This window comes from Fringilla coelebs (genome assembly GCF_963513975.1).
Source record: "Fringilla coelebs genome assembly, chromosome: 28".
Classification (NCBI taxonomy): Eukaryota; Metazoa; Chordata; class Aves; order Passeriformes; family Fringillidae; genus Fringilla; species Fringilla coelebs.
Window position 1 is genome coordinate 6,135,464 of NC_140054.1, and position 26,749 is coordinate 6,162,212.

Here is a 26,749-nt window from a genome sequence, read left to right on the forward strand (position 1 = left end):
CCTGGCCATGGCAGGGGATGGAACGAGGTGATCTTCAAGGTCTCTTCTAGCCCAAACAAACCCGTGATGCTCCAGTTCTAAACTATAACTCCACCACCAGGAAAACACCGCCGTGCCTCAGCCCAGAGGCCCCCTGGGCCAGTTCTAACGCCGTTTAGGGACCAGCACTCCTCACACTCAGCCCATCGCTGCCCGAGCCTTGTTCTGGGCGATCCATCACCGCCGGCAAGCCCGTGGGCACAGCCCAGGCCCGTGGGCACAGCCCAGGCCCGTGGCACCGGCACCCTGCGCCCAGCCAGGCCCCAGCGGGGCCCGGCCCGCTCTCCAGCGTCCCTCAGGAGCGGCGCCGCCATTGTCCCCCTCACGGCACCCACAGACCACACGGGCATCAGGCTGGGAGCTCCAAGGAGGCCCCATCCGGGGGCCCTGGGGTGGGGGCTCAGCCGGGGGTTCGGGCTCGCAGCCGGTGCCGGTGCCGCTGCCCGGCCGTGACTCGGCAGCCCCCGGCGGCGGCAGCACCGGCGAATCCGCCCGGCCCCGCCCCTCGCTGAATGCCCGCCCCCTCCCCACGGCCGCCCTTAGGGACTGCCCTCCCATTGGCCAAGCGCAGCTCCTTCTGGCTTGTGATTGGCTTATTCCCAGCACCGGTCCTCTTTGGGCGGCGCGTCCTGTACTGCGATTGGTCCGGTGGCTTGTCACTCAGATAAGCGCGCTATTTATTGGCTGGCGCGGCCTGTCCGTCGGGCGGGGGGTTATTTTGCTCTCCGGTGAGCGGCGGCGGAGGCCGCGGTCTGGGGGCGGCACCGGGCGTCACAAACTGTCACTGCCTGACTTGGCACCTGAGACGGGGTGTCCCCTTCCCCAGCTGCCCATTTGCCAGCGAGGCTGTCAATCAAGCGGGAGAGGTGGCACCTTGGTGCTACGGTGACAGAGGAAATAGAGCCCTCCTTCTTCCGTTTCCGAGTGGATGGCTGAGCTGTCCTTTTATTTTTCTGTTTCTCCTCCATTGGGCAATTTTGCTGTCCGTCACCGCAATGGGCGGGAACCAGCCCGTAGCACAGTGGGCGGGAGGAGACAAAAATCTGCATTCTAATTGGTTGAGTGGCCATCAATCACAAATAACCCCCTCTGATTGGGTTGCAGGGCTGTCATTCACAATCGTGGGCGCGCCACGCGACGGCACGAGGTGGGCTTAACTTTCTAGCGCTGCGATTGGTCCATTCTGCCGTCTGTCTGCCTTTCCCCGCTGCCGATTGGTCGGACATGATGTCACTCAGGTAGGATCAGCCGTTTGATTGGTGGTCGCCGGGGAGGCGGGGCGCTGCGCGGCGGCTGCGCGGGGGGACACGGCGGGGAGGGACGGACCAGGAATTATTTTTATTTCTTTGTTTCCCGGGGAAAAAAAAAAGAAGAAAAAAGGGAAAAAAAGAAAAATAACCCCCCAAAAAAATCCCCGCGCTCGGGAACCCCCCGCGGGGGCGGATGGTGCTGCCGTGAGCGGGGCGGGCCGGGCCGGGCCGGGCCGGCGGGATGAAGCGGCGGAGCGCGGACTGCAGCAAACTGCGGCGGCCGCTCAAGCGGAACCGCATCACCGAGGGCATCTACGGCAGGTACCGAGCGGCCGCCGCGGCGCCGGGAGCGGGCGGTTCGCAGCCCCGGGCCCCCGGCCGCCCCCCGGCCCTGTCACCGTCATGGCGCCCCGGCGCCCCTCAGGCGCTGCCCCGCCCCGGGCCCTCCGCGCCCCCGGGGCCCCGCGGGGCCGGGGGTGCTGCTGGCCAAGGTGCTGCCGGTGCTGGCGGGCGGGAGCGGCCGGAGCCGGCCCTGGGGTGCGCGCCCAGCGCTGGGGCCTTCGCCCCGGGTCACCGCCGTGCCGGAGCTCCGAGCCTCGCCTGGGGAAGGTTTCCCGGCGGGGTCTCGCAGCTGGGCGCTGCCGGAGCTGCCGGAGCCCCGAGCCGCGCCTGTGTCTCCCCGGGGAGGGTTTCCCGGCCGGGTCTCGCAGCTGGGCGCTGCCGGAGCTCCGAGCTGCCGCTGCCGCCTCAGCTGGCTCTGCCCGGGGAGGCTTTCCCGGCCGGGCATTCCCGGGCTCAGGCTCGCAGCCGCAGCGGTGCCGATCTCGGGGCTGCTCGCTCGGGGTCTCACAGAGTTGTTCTTGCCGTGCTGGTGGGGCTGCGGGGAAGCCGTGAGCGCCACGGGAGCAGGGATGGACGGCCCGGTGTGCCGGGGGGACACGGCCCGGTGTGCCGGGCACCCTGCGGGATCCCGGCTCGCCCCTGCCCTGGCAGCGAGGAGCCCGGCAGCGCTGAAGGGAGCCGCACGTGGGGCGAGCCCGATGCCGGCCCCGGGATGTGTTTTGCGGGTGCTCGCAGGGCTGGTTTGTGTCCCAGCGCCGAGCCTGTGTCCGGAGCGGCTCAGAGCTCTGCTCTCCCCAGTGTGGCAGGGTTTTGTGGCGTGCAGTAATTGTGCGTTTCTCAGTCAGCGGGAGTTTGGGTCAGGAGAGGCTCGGGAGCTGGTGAGAGCTGTAGTAAATGTGCTGCTGTCCCATTTCTGTTTCTAGTTCAGTGGGGTTGATGAATGCAGTGCCTGGAAACCTGAGCGAGCTCATACAATTCAGATGTTAACTTTGCATGAGGGAAGCAGCTGCTGGGGATCTGTGACAGGAATAAAATTGTCCCAGTGTGCTGCTTATCCTGCTTGTAGTGAATCTGTGAGAGTGGAGAGCTTCTTGCTTTAGACTTTCAGGTTTTGGGAAAACCCTGCCTGGAATGGTAAGGAAAAGCATCCCTTGTGTAGAAATTGTTATTCAGAGTGAAGAATAATTCAAGTATATAAGGGATTGGTTATAACTGGATTTCAAAAGTCATTCCAGATGCTTTGCCTTTGAGGTGGCTGGCAGGGAAGGTGGGGTGAGAGAAGGAGGGGGAATCAGGGAAAGCTCAGAGGAGCTCCAGGAGCTGAGTGTGTGCAGCAGAGAGAGCTGCTGGAGTCTCTGAGCAGCTGAGGCACCTCTGCCTCTGCTTCTCCTGGGATGCTTTGCTTCAGGAATGGGATTTTTAGCCTTTGTTTCACGTGGCATTTCACTAAACAGAAACAATCAGTGTCCTCACAGTGTTATCATACAGAATAGGAGAAATAGTGAGAAGGCTTTTCCCTTTGGGAATCTAAGCAGAGGGAGGTTCTTCTACATGGATCTGGAATCTTTCTCCTTTTTTAAAGTATTTTTTCTGTCTCCATAATTCAGTGGTCACATGCAGGTAACTTCTCACAGAACTATAGCTGTCTAAATTCTTGTAATTACTGCAGTTATTTATTCAGCTTATCTTAATTGTCCCCATCAGCTTACACAGACCCAGTAAATGCAGTTATCAGGAGGAAGCATCCTGGCTTTATGGGCAGAGCAGCCAGGCTGAGCAAACAGCAGCACTGGGATACTTTTTGTTTTGTTTGGTTTTTAAATTAAGCTTGATCTTAAATTAAGCCTCCTGTCCAGCCTGGCGTGTGAGCAAGGCAGAGCTGTCACTGAGACACATGGGGTGGGTGAGAGCTGAGAAAATGAGGAGCTTTGGAGCAGGTGGAGCAGGGAAGGAAGGAATTGTCCTGCAGGGAAGCTCTGGTGGCAGAGTTCATTGCACCTGTAAAACTGAAGTAGATTATAAGTGATAGAAAAACAGAACAGAGTTAGAAATATAAAATCCTGGGCTGCACTGAAAGGTGTGGATGATCTGTGAATGCTGATTTTTGCAGTAATTTATGTTCTTTAGAAGTACTGCAGAATCTGTGCAAACAACTTTATTATAATTTAAAATAACTGCTTTCAACAGATCTCCAAGCCCACCACAGTCACAGCAGGAATTGGAGGGTTTCTTATTTCCACAGTTTATATTCCAAATTTTGCATTCTCCCGTGTAAAACAATGGCAACAAAGTGATTTAACATCTCCCACCTTTGGCAGTGTGCATGCATTAAGCCCTTAATTGTTAATTAAAGTATTCATTGCAGCTTGTCATCAGTTAAGCAATTAAAGTTTATTTGTTCCTGCTTGTTCCTAAGTCTTCCCAGTCCTCATCTTTGATCTGGTTCAAATCCTTCAGCTGCATTGCCGATATGTTTTGGCTCTGCCTGGTCCCACTTTCCTAGCTGGGGAAGTTTCAGGATGAATTCCACACATCCCTGCTTTAAGTTGTGCTGTCACATCAGCTGATGGATGCTGTCTCATGGAGTCCCTGACAATAGTCCTGAAATACTCCATGTTCCTTCAGAGCAGGATTTTTTTAGCTGGGATGTAGATTGCCCTTTATGCCAGGCACTCCGTGGGCTGGCAGCCAAGTGGGTGCCTGGCAGGGGAGGCTGTCTCATCTCCAAGTGGCCCTGGTAGGACAGGACAGCATTCCTGGGTGCCACGACCCCATAAATACTCCTGCTTCCCTCTGCCACCCAGATCCTGACAGGGCTGAATTCCAAGGGCTGCATTTTTGACAGCCAAATAAACTGGAAGGAAAACATCAGCATTACCTCCAGGAATGTGGCCTTTTTTAGGCTTTTCTTGAAAATCCATAATCATTCCTCCTGCTCATTTATTCTGGCTTTTTTTTTTTTTTTTTTTACCAGCTTCCTATAGAGGGTAAAGCATTTTCTGGAGGCCTGGAACAAAGCAGCAGAGCTGCCTTTTATGACTTGAACTTCAGTGCAGGGCTCCAGTGTCATTTATCCTACATTTCATGTGCTCTGCTGTGCCAGCCCCTCTGCCCTGGCTCCCACTCCCTGCAGCTAAAGGGGCTCCTGTGGCTGCATTTTGGGATTTTGGGGTGTGCAGCTGAGTTCCCAGAGCTGGCAGTGCCTCCTGTCCCAGCCCCACAGTGCTGGGTGCTGCCTGTGTGCCCCTGCCAGGGGGATTTCCCTTTCCTCCTGCCTAGCTCAGGGCTGGGTACCCTCTGTGCCCTGCCAGGACACAGAGTCTGGCCTCAGGGAGCTTTCCTGGGGTTCCTTCCATTTCTTTTCCTTTTCAAACCTGTGGCTGGCAGGTGTTTCATGTGGTCAGTGCCTTTCTGACTCGCTGTGTTGCCCTTCTTCTGCCCACTGATAATAATCTTGGATATCTGTTTGTGTGTTCCTTTAGATAAACTTTGATGTTGGCTAATCTCCACTCAGCATGCCTGCTGTTGTGGCTGCTGGGGAACCCTGAGGTGGGGGGCATTGGTTATTTGGTGATTTCACCCAAATGCTCCAGTTCACCTTTTGAAAGCTCACCTGTGCCCTTGGCTCCCTGCCAGCCTCGGGATGCCTCCCACTCCATTGTCTTGGATGAGTCAGGCTGCCAAATGGAACATGCCAGGGTTGCCTTTCCAGCCTTTGGGCCTTGCTGATAACAGTGGGATGGAATTGAGGTTTGATCCACCCCCAGTTTGGGTTTGGGGTGCAGAATTGGGTCTTTTTTAGGGATTTTTGGCGGTGGTTTTACCTTACGGCTGGCAGAGGATCTGCTTCTGCAGGGCAGTAAAAGGAGAACAAAGAACAAGAGAGGGGAAAAAAAAGGAGGGGGGGAAGGAAATGGCATCTGGCACTTGCAGGGGGAGGAAGACTAAGGAGGAAAATTATTTATTTGCAAATTCAAAGGGGGAGCAGAGGCACTGCAGGGTTATGAATAAATCTTTCTATCCAGTGTACATTAGCCGTCAATTGACCTTTCAGAGAAATTGCAGCTCTGTAGTTGCTGCTCCTCCCTGCCCCGTGCCCTGCTCCTGGCATGGATGTGTCCATCCTTCCTTCTCCTTTATCACCCTCCAGGATTAGATGCCATATGCTGTTTCATGGGGAAAGCCCTGTCCTTAAACCTCTGCCAGGGCACCCAGGGCAGATTTTTTGACATGTGTCAGGAAATTGGATAACCCAGATTTTAGGTATTTATCTGCAAGAATCTTCCCTGTATTGGGATCCACCTCAGAATTCCCACTGGCCTCGTGGAATACATTTGAGCCTGTGCAATAAAAGGGTTTTGCAGGGGATTTCATTCCTGAGGATGTGTTTCAGCTGGGAGCTCACCCTGCTGGGCTGGGGCTGGCCTGAGCACAAACCTGGCTGTGCAGCACCTCAGGGGCAGCAGGATCTGAGATTTGGGCTCCTTCCCTGCTGGGGCCAGCACAAGGACTGAGGCTGTGAGGTTTTCCTGAACTCCTGGAATTCTGAGTGGCTTTGGAGCCCTTCAGACAATGAGAAATAGGCTCTTTAATACTGTTGGCAAAACCTCCTTACAAGTGTTGCATTGTTCCAATTCCACTTTAGAAGGTGCTAAGTGTCAGCGGGGCCCTTGGATTGATATGAATTTAATATCAGAAATCACTTTAATGGCTGTGTTACAGAACTCTTGTTCAGCGAATGCTTTCACTTGGAGTGGCACTTCAGGCTTGAGCAGCATTAGTCCTGACAGCCCTCGTGTGCTGGGAAAAATGGGGTCTCCTCCTGCCTTCCAGTGGCAGGAAAATAAACAATAGCCACGAGGGTAACCCAGGAGGAGGCTCCACACCACAGCTAAACTGAGCAGGGAGTTCCTGGCTGGGATGGTTTTAGGGAATTCCTCAGATCTGAGGAGCTGCACAGGTACAATCCAGAGCCTGGACCCAAATGTCACCTTTAGTGTCAAATATTCCCTGAATGCAGCTGCTTTTTAGAGATTTCTGGTGAGGATCTGAACTGTAAATGAACAGGGAAAGGCAGCCTGTGGAAGCATAATCCACCAGGACAGTGTGACCATTGAAGGGGTGCTGCTGGGTTTTGGTTGGCTGGGTTTTGCTGTGGGATATTTGCTTGGGTTGGAGGGTTTGTTCAGTACTCCCACTGTAGTTTCATTCTTCTCTAAAGTAATTTGTGACTGGGGCTGGGCCCCTCAGAACTGAAAGCAGCACTTCCTTATCTTTGCAAGTGTGTGCCATTAATTTTGTTTCCATTCCACTGAAGTGCTTCCTGGAGCCTTTTGCTGTATTTTTTTCCCAGCCAGTTCAGTTGATAAGGGCACTCTCAGGCACCTGCCATTCACCTCTGACTCCCAAGAGATCCAGGAGTTTTCCCTGTGGATTGCTCCTGAACTTGGATGAGAATTGCACAAGTTCAGTCATTTCCAAACCTCTGCTGGTACCCAGCTCTTTCCCTGGAAATTTGGGGTTTTGTCTCTTCCCCAAAGCTCTCAGCAAGTTCCTAAAAAAGCCCCATGGCCCCAGCAGGGCAGGAACTCGACCCTGCCTGGCACAGGGTGCCAACCCTTGGCACCTCCCACTGAACATTCCAGGGCAAAGTTCTGCTGGTTGTGCTGGCAGGGTGGCAGAGGAGGGAAAACAAGTTCCTAAAAGAACAATTCCCTTTGTTTGGTTGTAACCCAATAGAGTGCAGCAAGGTATTGGGGAGCTGGAGTGACAGATCTGGGGCGGTGGCTTTGGGGGAAAAGGGGGTTTGCTGCTTTTTTGGAAGACTGGATTGGGCTGATGCCTCAAGTGTTACTTGGGTATGAGCTCAGAATGTTTTTAAGCCCTGTTGCCAAGAAGGATCATCAGTGGTTCAAAATGCAGGACTCAGAACATGGGAATGTGGCTCAGAAATAATTAAAAATAGAAGTTAGGCTGGTCTCAGGCCTCATGTGCTTCCATTTTTCTGGGGTTTTGGTGGTTTGTTTTTAAGGGATCCATTTGCCTTCATAGAAATGTTTTCAAATCTAACACTGATAACTCAGTATCCAAACAGTCTTTAAATTACTGTAGGCTTAAAATACATCTCAGTTTATTGGTGTTGCAGTCTGTGTTAAATGAGGGAACATCTGCAGCCTGCTGAGGAGGGGGAACACCGAAATTCCTGAGCACCAGGGGCAGGAGAGGACTGGAAAAGGAACATTCCAGCTGGGAGAAGTTACCTGTGGCAGGACTTCACTTGTGAGAATGCAGAGGGAGATGGGTGATGATGAGCAGTGACCCTGCTGATTGTTGGGAAAAATAATGCACTTCAGTGTTAGCTTCATTAGACCAGGCCTGCTGTAATGGGATAATAAAAAAACCCAAACCTAAACTTATTTTATAAAATTACCTTGGCTGGCATTTCCTTCTATGTAATACAGTTGTCCTGACTTTTCATTCTGAATATTTTAATTAAAAAAAAAAAAAAATAAAGTCAGTTTGCCTGTTGGAATTCCTGACCTGAAGTTTCCTTTTTTTTTTTTTTCTCCTCAGCACCTTCCTGTACCTGAAGTTCCTGGTGGTGTGGGCCCTGGTGCTGCTGGCAGATTTTGTGCTGGAGTTCAGGTTTGAGTACCTGTGGCCCTTCTGGCTCTTCATCAGGAGCGTGTACGATTCCTTCCGATACCAGGGCTTGGTGAGTGCCCTGAATATTCCATTGTCCAAGTGGGACTGGCACTCAGCCTCCCCAGGAATATTCCCAGGGATATCCCAGGAATATTCCATTTTCCACACTGGCACTGGCACTGAGAGCCCCCTCACAGCACCAGGGCTTCTCTCTGCTGGATACTTTATCTATGGCCAGTGGAAATGAAATAAAGATTATCCAAATTTCACCAGGAGAAATACTGTTTAAATTTCTGAGCTGGATTTGAATTAATCAGAATGATATATAACCTTATATATGTGTAAACAGGCAAGACTTTCTGTATTATTTTAAAGAAAACCCTCTTATATAGACTTCTAAAATATTTATATATGTATATATCTATACACACAGGGACATATGCTATGTATCTATATATATGGCTATAAAAATATATATAGCTATATAAAATATTTTTATTCATAGATTTATATGTAAATATATTTTAATATATCAAAATATGTTAAAATTAAACATGTAATATTAGAAATACTGGTGTGTGATAAAATTATAGCTATTAGATATTTTATATAATATGTACTATAATGTATATAAAAAACTATATTTGGGTTGGAGTAACCAAACCTCTTCTTTTTCCCCTCCCTCCTTTCTTTCAGGCCTTCTCAGTATTTTTTGTGTGTGTAGCATTCACCTCCAACATCATCTGTCTGCTCTTCATCCCAATCCAGTGGCTGTTCTTTGCTGCCAGCACCTATGTGTGGGTACAGTATGTGTGGCACACAGGTGGGCATTCTTTTTATTTACAACTTCCTGGCTCTTTTATAACTTCTTTATTTCCAACTCTCCTCTAGTGACAACTTCCAGGGCTCCACGTGTATCTCACATCTTTGAGGAGCAAATCCCCTCTGCTGTTGCCTCCCTAAATGCAGGTTTTTTTAGAGTTAAAAATTTTGGTTTGGTTTTTTGTTTTGCACTTGGGGTGCATCTCCAGTAAGCAGGAACTGGAGGGGAATAAACAGGAATTACAGAGCAGTTCAGAGAAAATGAAATTCCTGGCTTTAAAACTCTCCTGCAGCAATTCAACAATTCCAGAGCACACAGGACAAGTTTGTGACAGTGTTCTGTTCTTCCACACTCAGTTGACATGCTGTTAATTTAGTTAATTAGGTTCAAATATCAGTTATTTCAGTGATCAGAGTTTAATTCTGTGTTAGCAAAGCTGCATCCAGTTTCTGAGCTGTTGATGCCAGAGGCTGCCCTGACAGTTTGGGGCTTCCATTGAGAATTTTCATCCCCCTCTGCTGTCCTTGTCTCTGAGCTTGTTTTCACAAATCCCTGGATAAAGAAATGGAGCTGGGGGAGGTGGTTTAGTTCCTTCCCTCAATCAGAATATTTCAGGAATAAAATTCGATTTAAATTTTTTTTAGGGGTAACTTTTCACTCCCCAGCTTGCTGGGATTTGAGGTTTGTGGAACATTTTGTGTTAGCCTTGGTGCCAGGGGTTTGCAGGGTGCTGTGATCATCCCTCCCTCAGCTCTGTGACAACTTAGTCACTGCTGATAGCAGCAGTGTGGGAGCTGATGGAAGGGGCTGGGAGCCACTTGCTGCCCAATTTCAAATACCTGCAGAATCTGGGGCTATTTTTGGAGCTGTGTTCATATGTTAAAGCCTTATCTGAAGTTGTTCAGGGTTGATGCTTAGAAGGAAGAACCTGATGGGCCAGTTTTAGCTGTAGCTATTGAGCTGATTTAATATTTTAATTCATGACAACCTCAGGAATTGCTCATTTTCAGTGCTCATCCAACCTGATGGGAACTTGCTTTTTTTTCCTTTTTTTTTTTTTTGTGAAAATCTTTAAAGTTTGTTTCCTCAGACTCCTGAAATGTTGTAAAAATAACTCTCAACTCCTTGCTGCCTGTGCTCTGTCCCTGAGTGCCTCTGTTTCCCTTCTCTCCACAGAAAGAGGTGTGTGCTTACCAACAGTATCACTGTGGATACTTTTTGTTTATATTGAAGCAGCCATTAGATTTAAAGATTTAAAAAACTTCCACGTGGACCTTTGTCGTCCATTTGCAGCACACTGGTGAGTGCTTCTCTGTCCTTTCCCCATTAACCTTTATTTCTCCAGGAAAATGAATAAGCAGGACTTTCTCTTTGGGTTCAGGGCTTGGCTGTTCAGTTTTCCTCACAATTCTGCCGTGAAATATTCCATGAGAAATGTGTGTAAACAAGGGCCCAGTGCCACCTTCCTGTGCTGGGAGGAATTTGCAGTGTGGATATTTCAGATATTTCAAGCATTTCTTGAAAGCTCCTGTGGAACAGCAAAAACCACTCTATAAATCAGTTTCTATGGAACTTGTTCATATATAAATGTGTATATATTTGATTAATTTGCTATCATGGCTATAGTTTGATTAATAATATTGCTTTTTTTTCCCTCCTTAGCATTGGCTACCCTGTTGTGACTTTGGGCTTTGGCTTTAAAAGTTACGTCAGCTACAAGATGCGGCTGAGGAAGCAGAAGGAGGTGCAGAAGGAGAATGAGTTCTACATGCAGCTCCTGCAGCAGGCTCTGCCCCCAGAGCAGCAGATGCTGCAAAGGCAAGAGAGGGAGGCAGAGGAAGGCAAGTTCCCCCTTCATGTGTGCTCTGTTCTCTGTGTTCCAAGGAAAAGCAAAGGCCAGACGTGCTGGGGAGGAGCTGCTCCAGCCGGCTCCACTGGGTGGGAGGGTGGGGAGCTCAGAGGGGCAGGAGTGGAATCACTGTGGAGGGGTTAATGGGACAGGAAAAGGGAATGATGGCCCCTCTGCTCAGTTCTTCATTAGTCAGCTCAGTCAGTGTTGTGTGAAGCTCTAGTACTTATCCTTAAATCCCTTTTTCCTGCCTGGAATGAGGCAAAAAGCCTTAAAAGAGGTGACTTTGGATTCTCTGTTCTAGAGAGTCTGCAATCCCCATTGTTTCCTGCAGGAATGATGGATGTGTCCATAATGATTTTTTCTTTCTGTGGCACGGTATTGATGGATTTAGTGAACTAAGTTTTTTTCACTTTGGTGTTGCAGCAGCCAAAGGATTATCTGATATGGATTCCTCAATACTCCTGCAGCACAACGGGGGCATTCCAGCCAACAAAAAAATCTCTGCGACGTTGCCAGAGCTGGAATATCGAGAAAAAGGGAAAGAAAAGGACAAGGATGCAAAGAAACACAACCTTGGAATAAACAACAACATTTTGCAACCTGTAGACTCTAAAATACAAGAAATTGAATATATGGAAAACCATATCAATAGTAAAAGATTAAATAATGATCTTGTAGGAAGTACAGAAAACCTCTTAAAAGAGGACTCATGCACTGCCTCGTCCAAAAATTACAAAAATGTCAGTGGGGTTGTGAACTCCTCACCCCGCAGCCACAGTGCAACCAACGGGAGCATCCCCTCCTCATCCTCTAAAAATGAGAAAAAACAGAAATGTGCCAGCAAGAGCCCGAGCACACATAAGGACTTAATGGAAAACTGTATTCCTAATAACCAGCTAAGCAAACCAGATGCACTGGTAAGGTAAGTCGGGCCTGAGCCTTGTCTCATCCTCCCTTGCTCCATCAGGACTCGGGGGTTTCATTTGCTTTTGATCAGGAAAATGTCATTTGTGATCATGTAGAGAAGCCAGAATGGGGCAGTGGTGGGACAGGAGATGTGTGGAGCTGTGTTCCTGGGTTCTCTTTGCAGCCTGGAGCAGCTTGCTTCATTCCTGGCTCAGGATCTGCTGCTCCCCTAGCTCACAGCTCTGTTGTGAGGCACCAGAAATACTCTGGTGGAAGGCAGGAGGAAAACCTGAGAAAATCAGCTCCTCTGTCCTTGCCAGCTCCTCTGTGGAGCAGCCTTGCCTCTCCAGGGAGTTCACTGGGCTTTCTTGCAGCCTGAGCAGGTGGTTTGGTTTTGTTTTTCCTGTGAAGTGTTTGGCTTTTGCTTTAACCTGCAGTTCCAAGCGTGGAGAGAGGCAGTGCTGCTGTGGGGCTGAGCCCAGCTCTGCTCTCAGCCCTGGGGCATGGACAAGTCCCAGCTTTGCCCCTGCTCCTGGAAGCTCAGAGGGACAGGGAGCTGTGAGGCTCCCCCTGGGACAGAGGTGTTGTCATGTGCTGCCAGGAAAAGCACCAGTGAGGAAGGGGCTGTGACTGTGCATGGAGAGATGGCTGGAACAAAAACTGCTCCACAGTTCTGCCCTGCTCCAGCATTTTCTACCTGGCTCATGTCTCTTACTCCTTATCCCACCAAATCAGTGTTGGCCAGCTTAATTGGCAGATCAGGCTTGTTTTCCCTGCAGGTACCTTTGATAATTGGGCTTTTATCTCAGAGGATTTGTGCTGTGGGAACACAATTACTTCAATGGAAATATTCTTTTCCCCTCTGATAATGACTCTACCCTGATTGACATACCCCTGCCAATTAAACACCCGGACTAATTGATACCTAATGTCTGCAGAGGAGCTGTGTGGGGTTCAGAAAGCAGCCAGTCAGTGTGATGTGTGCAGGGTGGATGGGCTGCACATGGCTCTGCCCTCAGCAGAGCTGCTCCAGCCCTGCCTGGCTGTTCCCAGCCCCAGCTGGCAGCCCTGCACTCTCCATCAGCTTTGTTTGCTCCCTCTCTGAGGGACAGAAGGCTCAGCTCAGTTTGCTGCACTTCCAAACATTGCTGAGGCCTGAGCAGAGGCAAGGGAGGAATGAGTGCTGGGACAGGGCCTGAGTTAAACCTGCTGTGTCCAGCAGTTCCCTGCTGGGATCCTTGTGTGGCAGCTCGGAGCAGGTGCTCACTGATTGCCCAAGGTGAGTTTTGGATCACAGAAATGAGTGCTGAGGGAATTGCAGCTCCTGGAACTCGCTGGGGAAGGACCCAGAACACAGCTGGACTCTGAAAGAGCCTTACTCTGTCCTGAGAGAGAACTGAACTCCTTCAGACAAGTGGTTTGGGGTGTGTGGCTGTGGAATGGTGCCACAAATCCCTGGAGCTGTTTCTTGTCCCTGATGTCCCTGTGCAGGCAGCCCAGCAGCCCCAAACCCCAGCTGCTGCCTGGAGTCATTGATGGAATCTTGTTTCTGCTCAGCCTGGCTGTGGAACTCCCACACCAGTGGGAGCATAAACTCACCTGACAAATTGGATGGGATGGATGCACTTAAATTTAAAAATTCATGGTGCTTTTTTATTTTAACCTTGTCAATTATCCCGTCCCTGGAGTTCCAGGCATTTGTTCATCATTTTTTCCACTTGCAGGAGTGTTACTCATTCCTGTTATTACACTTTCAGTCTGCATTGCTGCTGAAGCCTGGAAAGAGCTGAGTGAAGTCCTGCATTTGTTCAGACTCAGCTCAGATCTGCTCAGCTTCCAAATAAAGCTGCTTTTTCTGCCTGGGTGTCCAGCAGGATGGTAGACCCAAGCTGCTTTCCTTTTGTGTCCACAGATGATGGCTGAGTAACCAGGAGCAAATGTGAAATATTCCTTCTGCTGCTGGGCCTTGGGAGTAGCAGGGCTGGAGACAGTCAGGATCAGGAGGTTTTGGAGACCAGGATTTTTACAGGGTTGTTAACTCTGAAATATTTGATGTGATCTATCTGGAAAGGTCCTGCTAGTTAAGGTTTATGTAGATATTTTATACATGCTCTTATTTGAAGCTAAGCTTTTCTTTTTGCTGTGTCTGGTGCAGGGTGAGGACCTGAGTTTTGGGGAGAGGAGCTTCCTGATGCCCTTCCCTGGGGATTGTTCCATTCTTGCTGGAGCTGAGGGGTCCCAGAGGCTCAGGAACCTCTGGGGTTTTCTGAGACATCTCTTGAGAGTGCTGGAATCTTGTCAAGCCCTTCATCACTGAATCTGTGGTGTGAGTGCCTCTCTCCCAGCTCCCTGGCCATGGGGGCACTGGAGGGATCCATTTGGGATCAGCCTGGTGTCCCTTTGCTCTCTGCTGTTGGTCAGGAGGTACAGAGCAAATCCATCTCTTCTACCATTTCCCTGTCATTTCTGAGGTGGAACAGATTTACAGCCTCAATATATGGAACAAGTCCAAGCTGTAATTGCTGCAGAATTATTTTTGTTGTTGTTGTTTATTGCACATTGCACTGCAAAACCCATGACCTGCCTCTGCCTTTCAGCACCCTCAGAAATCCCTGCACTGAAGCCACACAAAGCTGGCAGTGCAGCCTGGCAGAACTGTCTGTATCCACAGAGGTCCTGCCTTTGGCACACGAGGTGATGAACAAGCTGTCTCATGTACTAATTATTCCCACAGATAACGAGGACATCTTCTGGCAGTTGGACTGGGAAAATTCTTGGTGAAGCAAAAGCTGCTCTGCCACAGAGCAGCTTTCACTTTTCCTGAAATGGTGTTACCTGCAGGGACAGACTGGGGGGTTTCAATGGGAATTTGTGGCCATTTGGTGCTAATATTGTGAAATTTGGTGACATCACTGATGGGCAGAGAGGGGCTGGTGCCTCCTGCTCACCCCCTGCCTGGGGTGGCATTAAAGCAGCAGAAGGTTTCCTGTGTCAGCTGCAGGGGGGTGATGGCCAAGCTTTCCTGCCCCAGGAAGGCAAGCACAGACCAGAAAATCAGATTTGGGAATGTAAATGAGGAGTGTGGGAGCCAATCCCTCCTGCAGCCCTTCCCAAGGCAGCAGAGAGCTCGGGAACAGAACATTTCCAACCTTGGGAAGGGCAGCTGCTGGGAGCAGCAGGGAGAGGAGGGTCCCTGGCTCTCTGGGATCCCTGTTTTTTGATTATGGGATGGAGTAAACTGAGCACCCAGACATCAATGCTGGGGAGCATTAAAGCTGAATTGAGATGTCTTTAGGTTCATCCATCAGTCTCCCCCGAGGCTTTTGGGAAACTGCTCCCTCTCTGAGGTGATCCCTGATGAATTCTCCTCCCCAGGAAAGGCAGGAGTGGTGCTCAGCAAGGGAATGGGTAAATCTGAAGGAATTGACCTGGCTTGTATAAACAGCACAACATAATCTCAACTAAAGCCTCCTTTAAAAGCAGTTCTGTGTCACAGTGAGTGCTGCCCTGTGCAGCAGCAGGGAAAACATCTTCCAGAACTTGGGCTGCCTTTGCTCCCCCTCCTCTGAAAATCATTTTCTCCAATAAGCCTGGAAATAAGTGACTTAAGCAGCAAATGGAATGAGTGTGAGAATAACAGTGGTGTGAAAGCTGCTGGTTTGGGGGTCATTTATCACTGTGCAGTGCAGCTGTTCCAGAGGGGAGCAGGCCTGCCCTGCTCCCTGCCCTGCTCCCTGCTTGCAGCAGGGATTTTTTATGCCTTTGGATTGGTTTATCTTAATGAGGTTTTATTCTGGATTGTTGTTAATGTCCTCGTGGGAGAGGTGACCTCTGGGACAGTGCACCTGTGGCTCTGAGGGGTAACTCCCTTCTTGTTTTCTCCTTCTTAATGAACTTGTGGCTGCCTAATTGGGGCAGCTCTGGGACAGAAACCACCCAGGCAGCCTTTGCATGATGATGGATTGTGATCTTCCTCTGGTTTTAGTGACACAGGAGTCTGCATTTGCTCTGTAGAAAACAGATTTTCTCTGCTCTGGTGTTTCAAGCTGTAGCAAAACCTTCAATGTAATGAAGAGGGGTAATTAAAACCTGCTGAAGTCTTGCTGTAAAACCTCATTCCAAACAAGCCCACTGCTAAAGCAGTTTCCAGTGGTTCTGTGTGGCACTGACAGAGGAGTTTCCTGTGTTGGTTTTTTCTGGTCCCTCTGGGGGATGTCTCGTGGATGTTCCACCCTCCCGAGCCCTGGCCCCACAAATTGCACCCCAGGGCAGGGAGGGCTGTGCCTGTGGCCTCCCCTCTGCTGCAGGGCTGGCTCCTGGCTGCTCCCCAGGCTCCTGCAGCCTCTCCCAGCCCACTCAGGGGCAGGAATGCCAGCAGCCAGATGGCTGCACAGCCCTGAGCTCACCTTGCCAAAAACACAGACTCAGCCTGGCCTGTGCCAGCCTCGGGGCTGGTCAGGCTTTATCTGCTCAGGGCTTCATCCCTGGAATAGTCAGTACCCAGAATAAATCTGGGGTGTCTGAGCTGGGCACAGGCTGAGCTACAGGTGGGAGCTATTTACAGCTCTGCAGTTATCACTTCATTGGAGCCATGGATGCTGAAGCTATTTCTGGGTCACTGGAAAGTGGGATTCGGGTGCATTGCTCTATGGAAGCAGCATTTTCCCACCTGTTTATGAGGAGCTGGATTCAAACCAGGCAGCTGTTGGCACAGCCCAGGCTGGTAGTGGGTGCTCCAGCTTCTTACTCTCTTTAATGAAAACCTTTCCTCTCCCTAAAACAATGGGCTGCTGCTGTTTTGGCAGATGAAATGAAACTGATTTCTTTGCCCACCAACTGCCCTGTCCCTCATTTAACACTGCACAGGCTGGCAGCACTCCCCTACAGCCAGCTGCTGCTGGTCCCACTTTGGAGCTTAGGTTGCAATATTTGGTCAGGTTTGCAAATTCTTCCCCTCAGCAGAGCACCAAGTGATTGGTGCACTTCCCCTTGAGGTGGGTATTTGCTTTGTGCTCTCACTATTTGCCTGTAAGTTGATTTTTTATTTTTTTTTCCCTGTCTGAGGGTGCTTTTGAGCATTTCTAGAGTCCTGAAGGAGTCAATCTTCCCAGGAGGGCACTTCCATGGACGTGCAGAGGCAGCTGGGGCAGGAGGGGGCTGAGGTGTGCCAGCCCAGCCCTGCTCCTCTGGGGCTGCTCCTGGCTCCTCATCCCCCCTCACCCCTCGGGGTGTCTGAGCTGTTCCAGACCCACCTCTCTGGGCTTCCACAGCCTTGGGGATCCCACACTTCCCTCTGCACTCAGTGGCACAGCATGTTTCCCCCCCCCTGCTCCTCTCTCAGTGCCTTTTAGGCTGAGGTTCCCCTGCCCTGAAGCCCAGAAATGTTTCATTAAGAAATCAGAAGGCTCCAGCCATTCATCTGCACTGCTGAGTGTCACCGAGGGCAGCTCTTCTTGGCTTTTGTCACTGCTGTCCTCATCTTCATGTCCCACTGCCACCAATTCAGAATGGAAGCCCAGGAAATAAAACCACCTTCATCTTCTTTATGGACACTTAAAAACTCTCAGATCAATAGCTGGCAGAGCAGAGGAGGATTGTGTGAGAATGGCTGGGGTGTACTGCTCTCAGTAAGTGTGTGACAATTTAAAAGGGCTGATTATTCACCTGTGATGTGTTTTTATTCTAAGAATCAATAACCTTATTTGTGGGGAAAATGAAAGTGAGCTGAGTGCCTCTCCTCCGAAATGTGGGTTTTATTTAACAATATTTTAATTAATAAGATTACATAGATCTTCAAGAACTTTCCAAAGCTACAATTTCAAGTGTAGAGCAGATGGTCTCTGTTCAAGAGCAATTAAAACTAAATTTACTGACTCCTGAGCTGGGGATGACTTAACACATCCTCTTACTCGGCATGCACATCATGTGCTGCAAGAAAACACCAACGTGTTGAGGTGACAATTCCCAGCTCAGCTCTGGCTGGCAGATCCAGCTCAGCCTCGCTGGGCAGAGGGAAATCTCTGAGTGTGGGTCTGCCCTGCTCTGGAGTCCCTCAGCCTGGAGGGGAAATGTGATTCCATGGGGTTTGTTTGGTGAATTCTGGGGAGGCTGAGCTGTGTGTGGAGTTCCATAAAAGCTGATTATTGAGCAAGGACACAGCCAGAAAACGGAGAGGGGATTGTTTGGAGGCTGCAGGTTGGAGGGCTTGGCAGTGGTGCAGGGTTTGTTCTGCTGGTGTGTGGGACGTGCCTGAACCCTGGGGTGAGAGTGTCCTGTGCAATTGTCTTTGCCAGTGTGAAAAACAAAGTTCACTCTTTAGAATTTATAGCAGTTTAGAAGGGATAAAAAGGGACAAATATCCAGCCCTGGTGATGTTAGGGTAAAACAATATTCTCTGGATACTGTTCCATTCCAGGGGCACATACATATTCATGAGTTTTATGTATATTATTCAAACATTCCTGTCAGCTGAGATGTTTCAGGGATTTTCTTGCTTGGCTTTAACCTTTGACTGGTCATTGGATCAATATATCTTATTTCTTATTGTTGTTTTTACGCTCCCTGCTAATGAAGAGTCAATAAATTCTTCCTCTAGGTGTTCTGGTTTTTGTCCCTGTTACCTTGTCTTTCAGGTAAGATAGTCCATGAATGTGGGGAATCATTTAATGATTTTACCCCATTATCTGAGTTAGAGAATGAAAATGCCTCATGAAAAAGGTATTTTAGCATCCCACAGCCTGTATTTTAATACAGAATACAGATTCTTCTGCTGTTATTTAATACAGAATATGAATTATGCTATATGTCTGAGATACATTTATCACATCACTGTTTCTGGAAGCTCTAGGCTGCTTACACAAACTGACAGGTTCTACCCTACCCAAAGCAAGTGTCAACTGTACCACATCAAAACACCTGTGCAAAAGCTGCCAGATAATGCAAAGCCAACATGGGATGGGTTTTTCTTTGAGCTAGGTTTTATGGGAACTTATTACACTGCAGATAGCCTAGCTGCCTCAGTGGCATAACATTAGTAGGATGGTTTCTGAGGTGGTGTTAGAAACAGAAAAGTTTTCATAAAAGGCAAAATAACAGAGAAAATTTGAGGTAGGGGTGAGAGGCTTTTGCTCTTGGTAAAATCCCCTACAAAAGTGATTACTTTTCTTGTTCTCTTCTTTTTCCAGTGAAGTGCTTAGGCTGGACCTTTTGGCTTCTGTCCAGTTGGCATCTTTAGGCTTGAGGTGAAGTCCCCAAGGTCCTATGGGGTGTCTTTTTACTAAATTGAGGAGAGAAACTTGTGGGCTTTTTTCCTTTTTAAGGAGACAAAGGATAATTTGTTCACTCGTGTGGCATTCACATTCTCTGAAAAAATTCCTCTGCCCAGGATTTTTCTCTTGGAAAGCTGAAAGGCAGGGAGGGAGGCCTCAGAGAAAAGGAAAACTATTCTCTTCTCATCTGCTTCTCCTGTGCTGTGCTCTGTGGAATGTGTTTGGAGATGGTTTACCCACAGGTGATTGTTTGAGTGGACTCTGGTGTGAGTTGGTTTGGCTCTCTGGCCTGTTGGGGCCAAGCTGAGTTTTCATTATTATCTTCTAGCATTCAGCAAGTATCCTTGCTGTATTGTGTAGGATTCTTTAATAGAATATAGCATAATAATGGTATTGTGCAATGTTAGAGTGTAGCACAATAATAGTGTTCTCTAATAGAATGCAGTGTAATAAAGCAATAAAGGAGCCGTGAGAACACGGAGTCGGCCCCATCGCCCTGGGGCTCCTTGTTTGCATCGGCAGGGCCCCATCCCCACAAACTGCTGCTGTCCCTGTGTCCCCAGGTTGGAGCAGGACATCAAGAAGCTGAAGGCCGACCTGCAGGCCAGCAGGCAGGTGGAGCAGGAGCTGCGCAGCCAGGTGAGCTCGCTGAGCTCCGCCGAGCGCGGCGCGCGCGCCGAAACCGGCCAGCTGCGCCAGGAGAACGAGCTGCTGCAGAACAAGTACGTGGCACTGCAGGGCTCTGCACCCTGCCCTGAGCTGGGGCCTGGGGGGTTCTGAGGGGCAGTTTGTTACTGGGGATTGTTGGAATCTGGAAATGATTGGGAATTGTTGGAATCTGGAAATGATGGGGCTCTCGGGCAGGGGTGTGGCAGTGGGAATGGCAGTTTGTTATTGGGAATTGTAATCTGGAAATGATGGGGCTCTCAGGCAGGGATGTGGGAATGGCAGTTCCTTATTAGGAATTATTGTAATCTGGAAATTATTAGGAATTATTATAATCTGGAAATTAAGGGGCTCTCAGGCAGGGATATGGGAATGGCAGTTCCTTATTAGGAATAGCAGTTTGTTATTGGGAATTGTAATCTGGAGATTATGGGGCTCTCAGGCAGGGATATGAGAGTGGGAATGGCAGTTCCTTATTAGGAATTAATTGTAACCTGGAAATTATTAGGAATTATTGTAATCTGGAAATGATGGGGCTCTCAGGCAGGGATATGGGAGTGGGAATGGCAGTTCCTTATTAGGAATTATTGTAAGATGGAAATTTAATTATGGGGTTCTCAGGCAGAGAAATTAAGGGGTTCTCAAGGATATGGCAGTAGGAATAACAGTTTGTTAGTAGGAATAACAGTTTGTTATTAGGAATTCCCAGATTACAATAATCTGGAAATTACGTGGCTCTTAGGCAGGGATATGGAGTAGGAATGACAGTTCCTTATTAGGAATTGTTGTAATCTGGAAATTAAGGGGTTCTCAAGGATATGGGAATAGGAATGACAGTTCCTTATTAGGAATTGTAATCTGGAGGTTAAGGGGTTCTCAAGGATATGGGAGTAGGAATGACAGTTTGATATTTGTGTTAAATTAATCCTAAAATGAGAGGCAAATCCAGGCAGATTTTAAGCTCACCCCCATCCCTGTCCCCCTGCAGATTGCACAACGCTGTACAGATGAAACAAAAAGACAAACAAATGATCAGCCAGCTGGAGAAGAAGCTAAAGGCAGAGCAGGAGGCACGAACCTTTGTAGAAAAACAATTAATGGAAGAAAAGAAGAGGAAGAAGTTGGAAGAAGCAACTGCAGCACGAGCTGTGGCCTTTGCTGCTGCTACCAGGTGCTCTGCCCTTGGGAACCTTTGGGGTGGGAAGGAGGAGCCTGTGTTTGGTCTTTTATGTTAAAAAATCTTTTATTTAAAAAAACCAACCAGTTTTATTTGCGTTGAGAGGCTCATTTGTGTTCAAACAAGGCAGGACTGGGAGATGTCTTCCCTGCAGCTGAGCCTCAGTGCCTACATGACATTTACACGTGTAAAGGATGAGTGTGCTCTCAATTACCTGCTCTTCCTGCACTGAGCTCTCAGAGCTGTTGAGTCCTGCTCAGAGGAGCATCTCCCTTCACGTGGGAACTGGCAATCAAGGATTTGGGCAGTGACATTGGCCATAATTCTGGAACTTTCCTGCTGGAAACCCATCCCAGTGGGGTTCTGCGGTCCCACAGCAGCACAAGTTGGGACCACTTTAACCTGCAGGGCTCCCAATGTCTGAAAGGGATCATTCCTGCTTTTCTGCTCTCCCCAGAAGGGAATGACTCCCTCATCAATTGGAACATGGAATATTCCATCCATATTCCAAATCTCCCAGCACCTGAGGCGCAGCACTCGGGAACTCTGCGTGGCTGGGGGATCGCTTCGCTGAGCACACCGAGGCTGGCTGCTTCTCTCCAAGCCTCAGTTTTTATTCTGATGGTTGGTGTTGCAAGCAGGGGAGGGGCAGGCTGGCTGTTATCTCTGGGGGCTGCTGTTATCTCACTGCTGAGCTGGGCTGTGTCCCTGCAGAGGGGAGTGCACCGAGAGCCTGCGCGGCCGCATCCGCGAGCTGGAGGGCGAGTGCAAGAAGCTCAGCATCGACATCAAACTGAAGGAGGACCAGATCAGGGAGCTGGAAATCAAAGTGCAGGTAATGCCACAGCCCCAGGGGCCAGGGCAGCAGCCAGGACAGCCCCCAGCCCTCCCACAGCCCTGCCCAGGGACTGCAGCTCCTGCAGCTCCTGCCCCACGCTGGGCAGGCACAGGGCAGCAGGGCCAGGGGCTCCTTCCAGACCTTTCCATGGATCCAGCAGGGCCAGGGGCTCCTTCCAGACCATTCCATGGATCCAGCAGGGCCAGAGGCTCCATCCACACTCTCCCATGGTTAAATGGGGATTTTTTTCCCCCAGACCCACTGGTCTGTGTAGGCTGAGGGTAGAATCCCCTCAGTGTTTTTCTCCTCGTGCAAGGAGCCTGTGGCCTCTCTCATTGTAGGAAATCAGAAATTTCACTCAAGGTTGCTGATTCAGGGCAGTCTGGAGCACTGGCCAGGCTATTTTTTGTGTGTGTGAAAGTGCCTGAATATTGAAAATCCTTTGTGGCAGATGTGCAGCAAACAGGGTTGGGTTTGTTACAGCTAAAGAGCTCAAATGTGTGCCCTTATTCCTGTCCCAAAGATGTGCTCAGACTGACAATCTGCATGAAAATGGATTTTTAATGCCTCTTCAAAACCCACCTGGTGCTGCTGTGGACTTGTTTCCCAATCACAGGTGCAGCCTCCTTGTCCCTGGATTTACCAAACCCTTGACAACAAGTGTGGCTTATCCCTGGAGTGTTTGAGCATGGCTTTCAGATAATTAAAGCCAGCTCTAATTAAGCTTTTTAATTTTATGAGCATCTTCAAACTGTTAGAGAAGCTTTTTGTTGCAGGCATTAATCCTCTCCCCTTTGCACTCTTGTCCCTCCATTTGGAGGTGTAGAATATTTTTGTATTTTTCCCCCCAGCCACAGGTTGCCAGGATAATTGCTCCCTGTTTTTCCCTTTCCTTCGTTTCTGGCATTGCAGCACAGTGAGGTTTGATGTGAGATCCAAACAGTCCCTTTATTCAGCCACTTGGACTGGGGCTTAGGGAATCTTTTTCCATGTTTTGTGCAGCAGGGGCTGCCCAGGGATGGAATCCTCCTCCCTGCAATGCCCAGGAGCACAGATGTGGCACTTGGGGATGTATTTGAGTTGGATTTGATGCTCTCAGAGGCCTTTTCCAACCTGAGCACCTGTGTGATTCCAGCCTTTTCCTGAGGGCAGCGTTCCCACAGCCCAGCCTGCCCCAGCTGCCTCTTGGAAAGGGATTTGGGGCTTTTGGCTGCAGGGCTGGGGCCCAGAGCAAATCCAATCCCAGCTTTAATCACTGCAGGTAACCTTAATTAGCCAGCATTTTAATTAATGCCAGGCCCAGGCTGGGGAAGGGGGAAGACTCCTGGGTCTGTCTGCTGGGTGAAGTCCCTTGGATGGCATTTTTTGCCCCCAAGGATGACATTTTTGCCCCCTAGGATCACATCTTTTCCCCCCAGGCTGACATTTTTTTGCCTCCAGGATGGCATTTTTGCCCCGCGGGGTGGGATTTTTTGCCCCCAAGCTGACATTTTTTGCCCCCCAGATGCCATTTCTGCCCCTCTAGGATAACATTTGTGCCCCCCCAGGATGCCATCTGTGCCCCCAGGCTGGCACTGCCCCGTTCTGACCCAGTTTTCCCTGCAGGAGCTGAGGAAGTACAAGGAGAACGAGAAGGACACCGAGGTGCTGATGTCGGCGCTCTCGGCCATGCAGGACAAGACCCAGCACCTGGAGAACAGCCTGAGTGCAGAGACCAGGATCAAGCTGGACCTCTTCTCTGCCCTGGGGGATGCCAAAAGGCAGCTGGAGATTGCCCAAGGTACCTGGGGGCTTCCATTCCACTCAATCCTGGAGTTTCTCAGAGGGAATTTGGCATTTCCAGCTTTGGGGATGTGGAGCTGGGGGCAGCTGAGCTCACCTTCCCAGCCCATCGTGATAGTGAACATTAAAATAGGTGTTTCAGTTAATTCCTGATGATTTTCTGCATTTTATAAACCATTACAAGGAGCTGGAGATCTTTTGAAGCTCTGAAAAGACTCTCTCTTTAAAAGAGAAATTAAATTTAGCCTGTGTGAAGCTGCTCTCTTGCCATCCTAATAATAATATTTTATGAATCCTCAAGTAAATAAAACTTAAATTTGAGGAGAATCCAACCTGTTTAAAGCCTGAGCAGGTGAGGGGAGTGTGGGCACTGCTGGTGATGCCACCAGAGGGAGCAGAAAACCAACATAAAACCCAGCCCAGGCTTTGTGCAGCTGTGCAAACCGTGGAGCAACACTCCTAACTTTGCATTTAACAGCACTTTCATCTCCCTGCAGGAGGCTGCTTGATTGGATTTAATTAGAGGGAGAAATTGTTTTGTTTTGTTTCAGCAGAGGGTTTTTTTCATCACCTGGTTGCAGGGATTGCTGTGGTGGTGGTGTGAAAGCTCAGAGAGGAATGGGAGTGGGACAGTTTGGAAAATTAACAACTTTTATCAGCAAATATATGGGCTTTTGTGAGGAGTTTGGAGAAGGGGAGTGGAAAAAGGCAGAAAGAGGGCAGAAAAATGAGAGTAAATAATCTTTGGGGGTGGTGCAGCTGTAAATGCAAATAATGCAAAATCAGAATGGGGGAGGGTTGAGGTTGGCTCTGTGGTAATTGGAGATAATCAAACCTCTGAGCACAGAGCAGGAGCTGCTGGGGGGGATTTCAGGAGTGGGATTTCAGGGCTGGCAGGCTCTGGGTGCTGATTTCAGGTGCTGATTTCAGGGCTCTCAGGGCTCTGAGCTCTGGATGTGATCTCAGGGCTCTCAGGGCTGTCAGGCTCTGAGCCTTGCTGAGTGCTGTCCTTTGCCATTTGCAGGGCAGATCCTGCAGAAGGATCAGGAGATCAAGGACCTGAAGCAGAAGATTGCAGAGGTGATGGCAGTGATGCCCAGCATCACCTACACTGCAGCCACCAGCACTCTGAGCCCTGTGTCCCCACATTATTCTTCCAAATTCGTGGAGCCCAGCCCCTCTGGACTCGACCCCAATGCCTCTGTGTACCAGCCCCTGAAGAAATGAGGGAATGCCAAGGTTCTCTGTGCCCCCAGGGGTCTCTTGCAGTCAAGATGAAATTGTTTCGTGTGGGACTGTGTTTGTTGTCATTTCCAGCAGGAGAAAAGAGCATTGACTAGAACTGCCCATCAGTTTTTCTTGTAAATTTTTAGGGAACCTCACAGAACTTTGCGATTTATTTTCCTTGGCCAACGCATTAAAAACGATTCTTGGTTTTCAAGTAGCCAATTTTGCCTTTTTATGTATTCTTGCATGGTTTCCTCTTGAAAACAAACAAACAAACCACAGGGCTTTGCTTGGTTTTGAACCCTTTCTCCTCAGTTTTTTATTTCATGATCAAATTGGATTTGCAGATTCATGCAGTGAGGAAAAGCCCTCAGTTCCCCAGTGAAAGGGTTAAACAACCCAACAAAGCTTTGAGTTACAGATGTGTTCCATACAAACACGTGGATGTTGCAGAAGATAATTTGATTTTCCCCCCTCAAAGGACCAAACCAATTCCAGGGGCGTTGTTGAAGGGAAGGAATAAAGAATAGCTGATGACGTGCTGGTGCTTGTCGTGTGAAATATTTCTGTCCCCATTGGTGTTTTTTTAGTCATGGAGAATTGCTAAACAGTCTTGTTCACAGTGCCTTGGGAAAAGACATTTCAAGAGGAAACTTGATGGTTTAAACTCTTTTTTTGCCCCCTTCACTGTCATCCAGCTTCTGTAGCCAAGCTCCTGGCAGAGCCTGCTGCAGGCTGCTCGTGCCCCTCCGGCTGCTGCCCAGGCTCCATCTCTGTTCATTTCCACACCCAGCCCTGGTTCTGTCCCTGCTGGTTCTGCCCTGGGAGAGGGAAGGTGGAGCTGTGCAATGTTCTGTACACGAGACACTGTAAAGCTGCCTAATAAAAGCTGCAGTTCTGGGGTTTTTTATTTTATTCAGCTCTCATTTACACTTGGTCTCCCCTTCTGTCTGAATGGTTCCCAGCCCTGCTGCCCCAGAGTCCGGGGTTTTATTGAGGGGTTTTCAGGGAAACCCTCAAATCTGACACAGAAATGTGAGTTTGGGGTTTTTATTGAGGGGTTTTCAGGGAAACCCTCAAATCTGACACAGAAATGGGAGTTTGGGGTTCTTATTGAGGGGTTTTCAGGGAAATCCTCAAATCTGACACAGAAATGTGAGTTTAGGGGTTTTCATTGAGGGGTCTTCAAGGAAACCCTCAAATCTGACACAGAAATGTGAGTTTGGGGTTCTTATTGAGGGGTTTTCAAGGAAACCCTCAAATCTGACACAGAAATGGGAGTTTGGGGTTTCATTGAGGGGGTTTTTAGGGAAACCCTCAAATTTAACACAGAAATGTGAGTTTGGGGTTATTATTGAGGAATTTTCAAGGAAACCCTCAAATTTGACACAGAAATGGGAGTTTGGGGTTTTTATTGAGGGGTTTTCAGGGAAACCCTCAAATCTGACACAGAAATGTGAGTTTGGGGGTTTTATTGAGGGGTCTCCAAGGAAACTCACAAATTGCCCCAAACACAAATGGAAAATGTCTCTCTGCATCCCTAGAAAGGGATTTTTGCACTGGCAGCTCCTGCAGTGGGTCAGAGTGGGAGGGTGGGGATTTGGGAGGGGGGAAGCCAAGAGGAAATCCAGCCCCAGCTTTCACAAAGAATAAACATTTTCTTGCAGATAAAATAATTTAAATTTTTTTGGTTTTGCCTTTTGAGCTGCCCTGGTGCAGGAGCACAAAGGATGAGTTTGGTTTGTTGTTCCAGGTGAGGTTTTCCTTTTGCAGCAAAGGAGGAGGAGCAGGTTTGGGTTCCTGAATTCAATTCAATTAAAGCAGCTTCCCCTGGCTGGGGCTCCAATCAGGGGAATCCAGGGAAATTTCAGCTCCTGCAGTTCCTGAGTTTGCCCTTTGTCCTTTTCCAGACACACAGGAGGAGCAGCTCCTCC

The 26,749-nt window shown here is 49.2% G+C and overlaps 1 protein-coding gene across 1 annotated transcript; it reads left to right on the forward strand.

Moving 5' to 3' along the window:
* Positions 1 to 1,272: 1,272 nt before the first annotated feature.
* On the forward strand, positions 1,273 to 25,356 carry MACO1 (macoilin 1). The gene is made up of 11 exons (XM_084222764.1): positions 1,273 to 1,610; positions 8,205 to 8,346; positions 8,973 to 9,099; positions 10,276 to 10,399; positions 10,762 to 10,940; positions 11,375 to 11,873; positions 19,689 to 19,847; positions 20,780 to 20,962; positions 21,683 to 21,803; positions 23,412 to 23,586; positions 24,613 to 25,356. The coding sequence occupies exons 1-11, from the start codon at positions 1,531 to 1,533 to the stop codon at positions 24,813 to 24,815; spliced, it is 1,992 nt and encodes a 663-aa protein (XP_084078890.1). The 5' UTR covers positions 1,273 to 1,530; the 3' UTR covers positions 24,816 to 25,356.
* Positions 25,357 to 26,749: the final 1,393 nt, after the last annotated feature.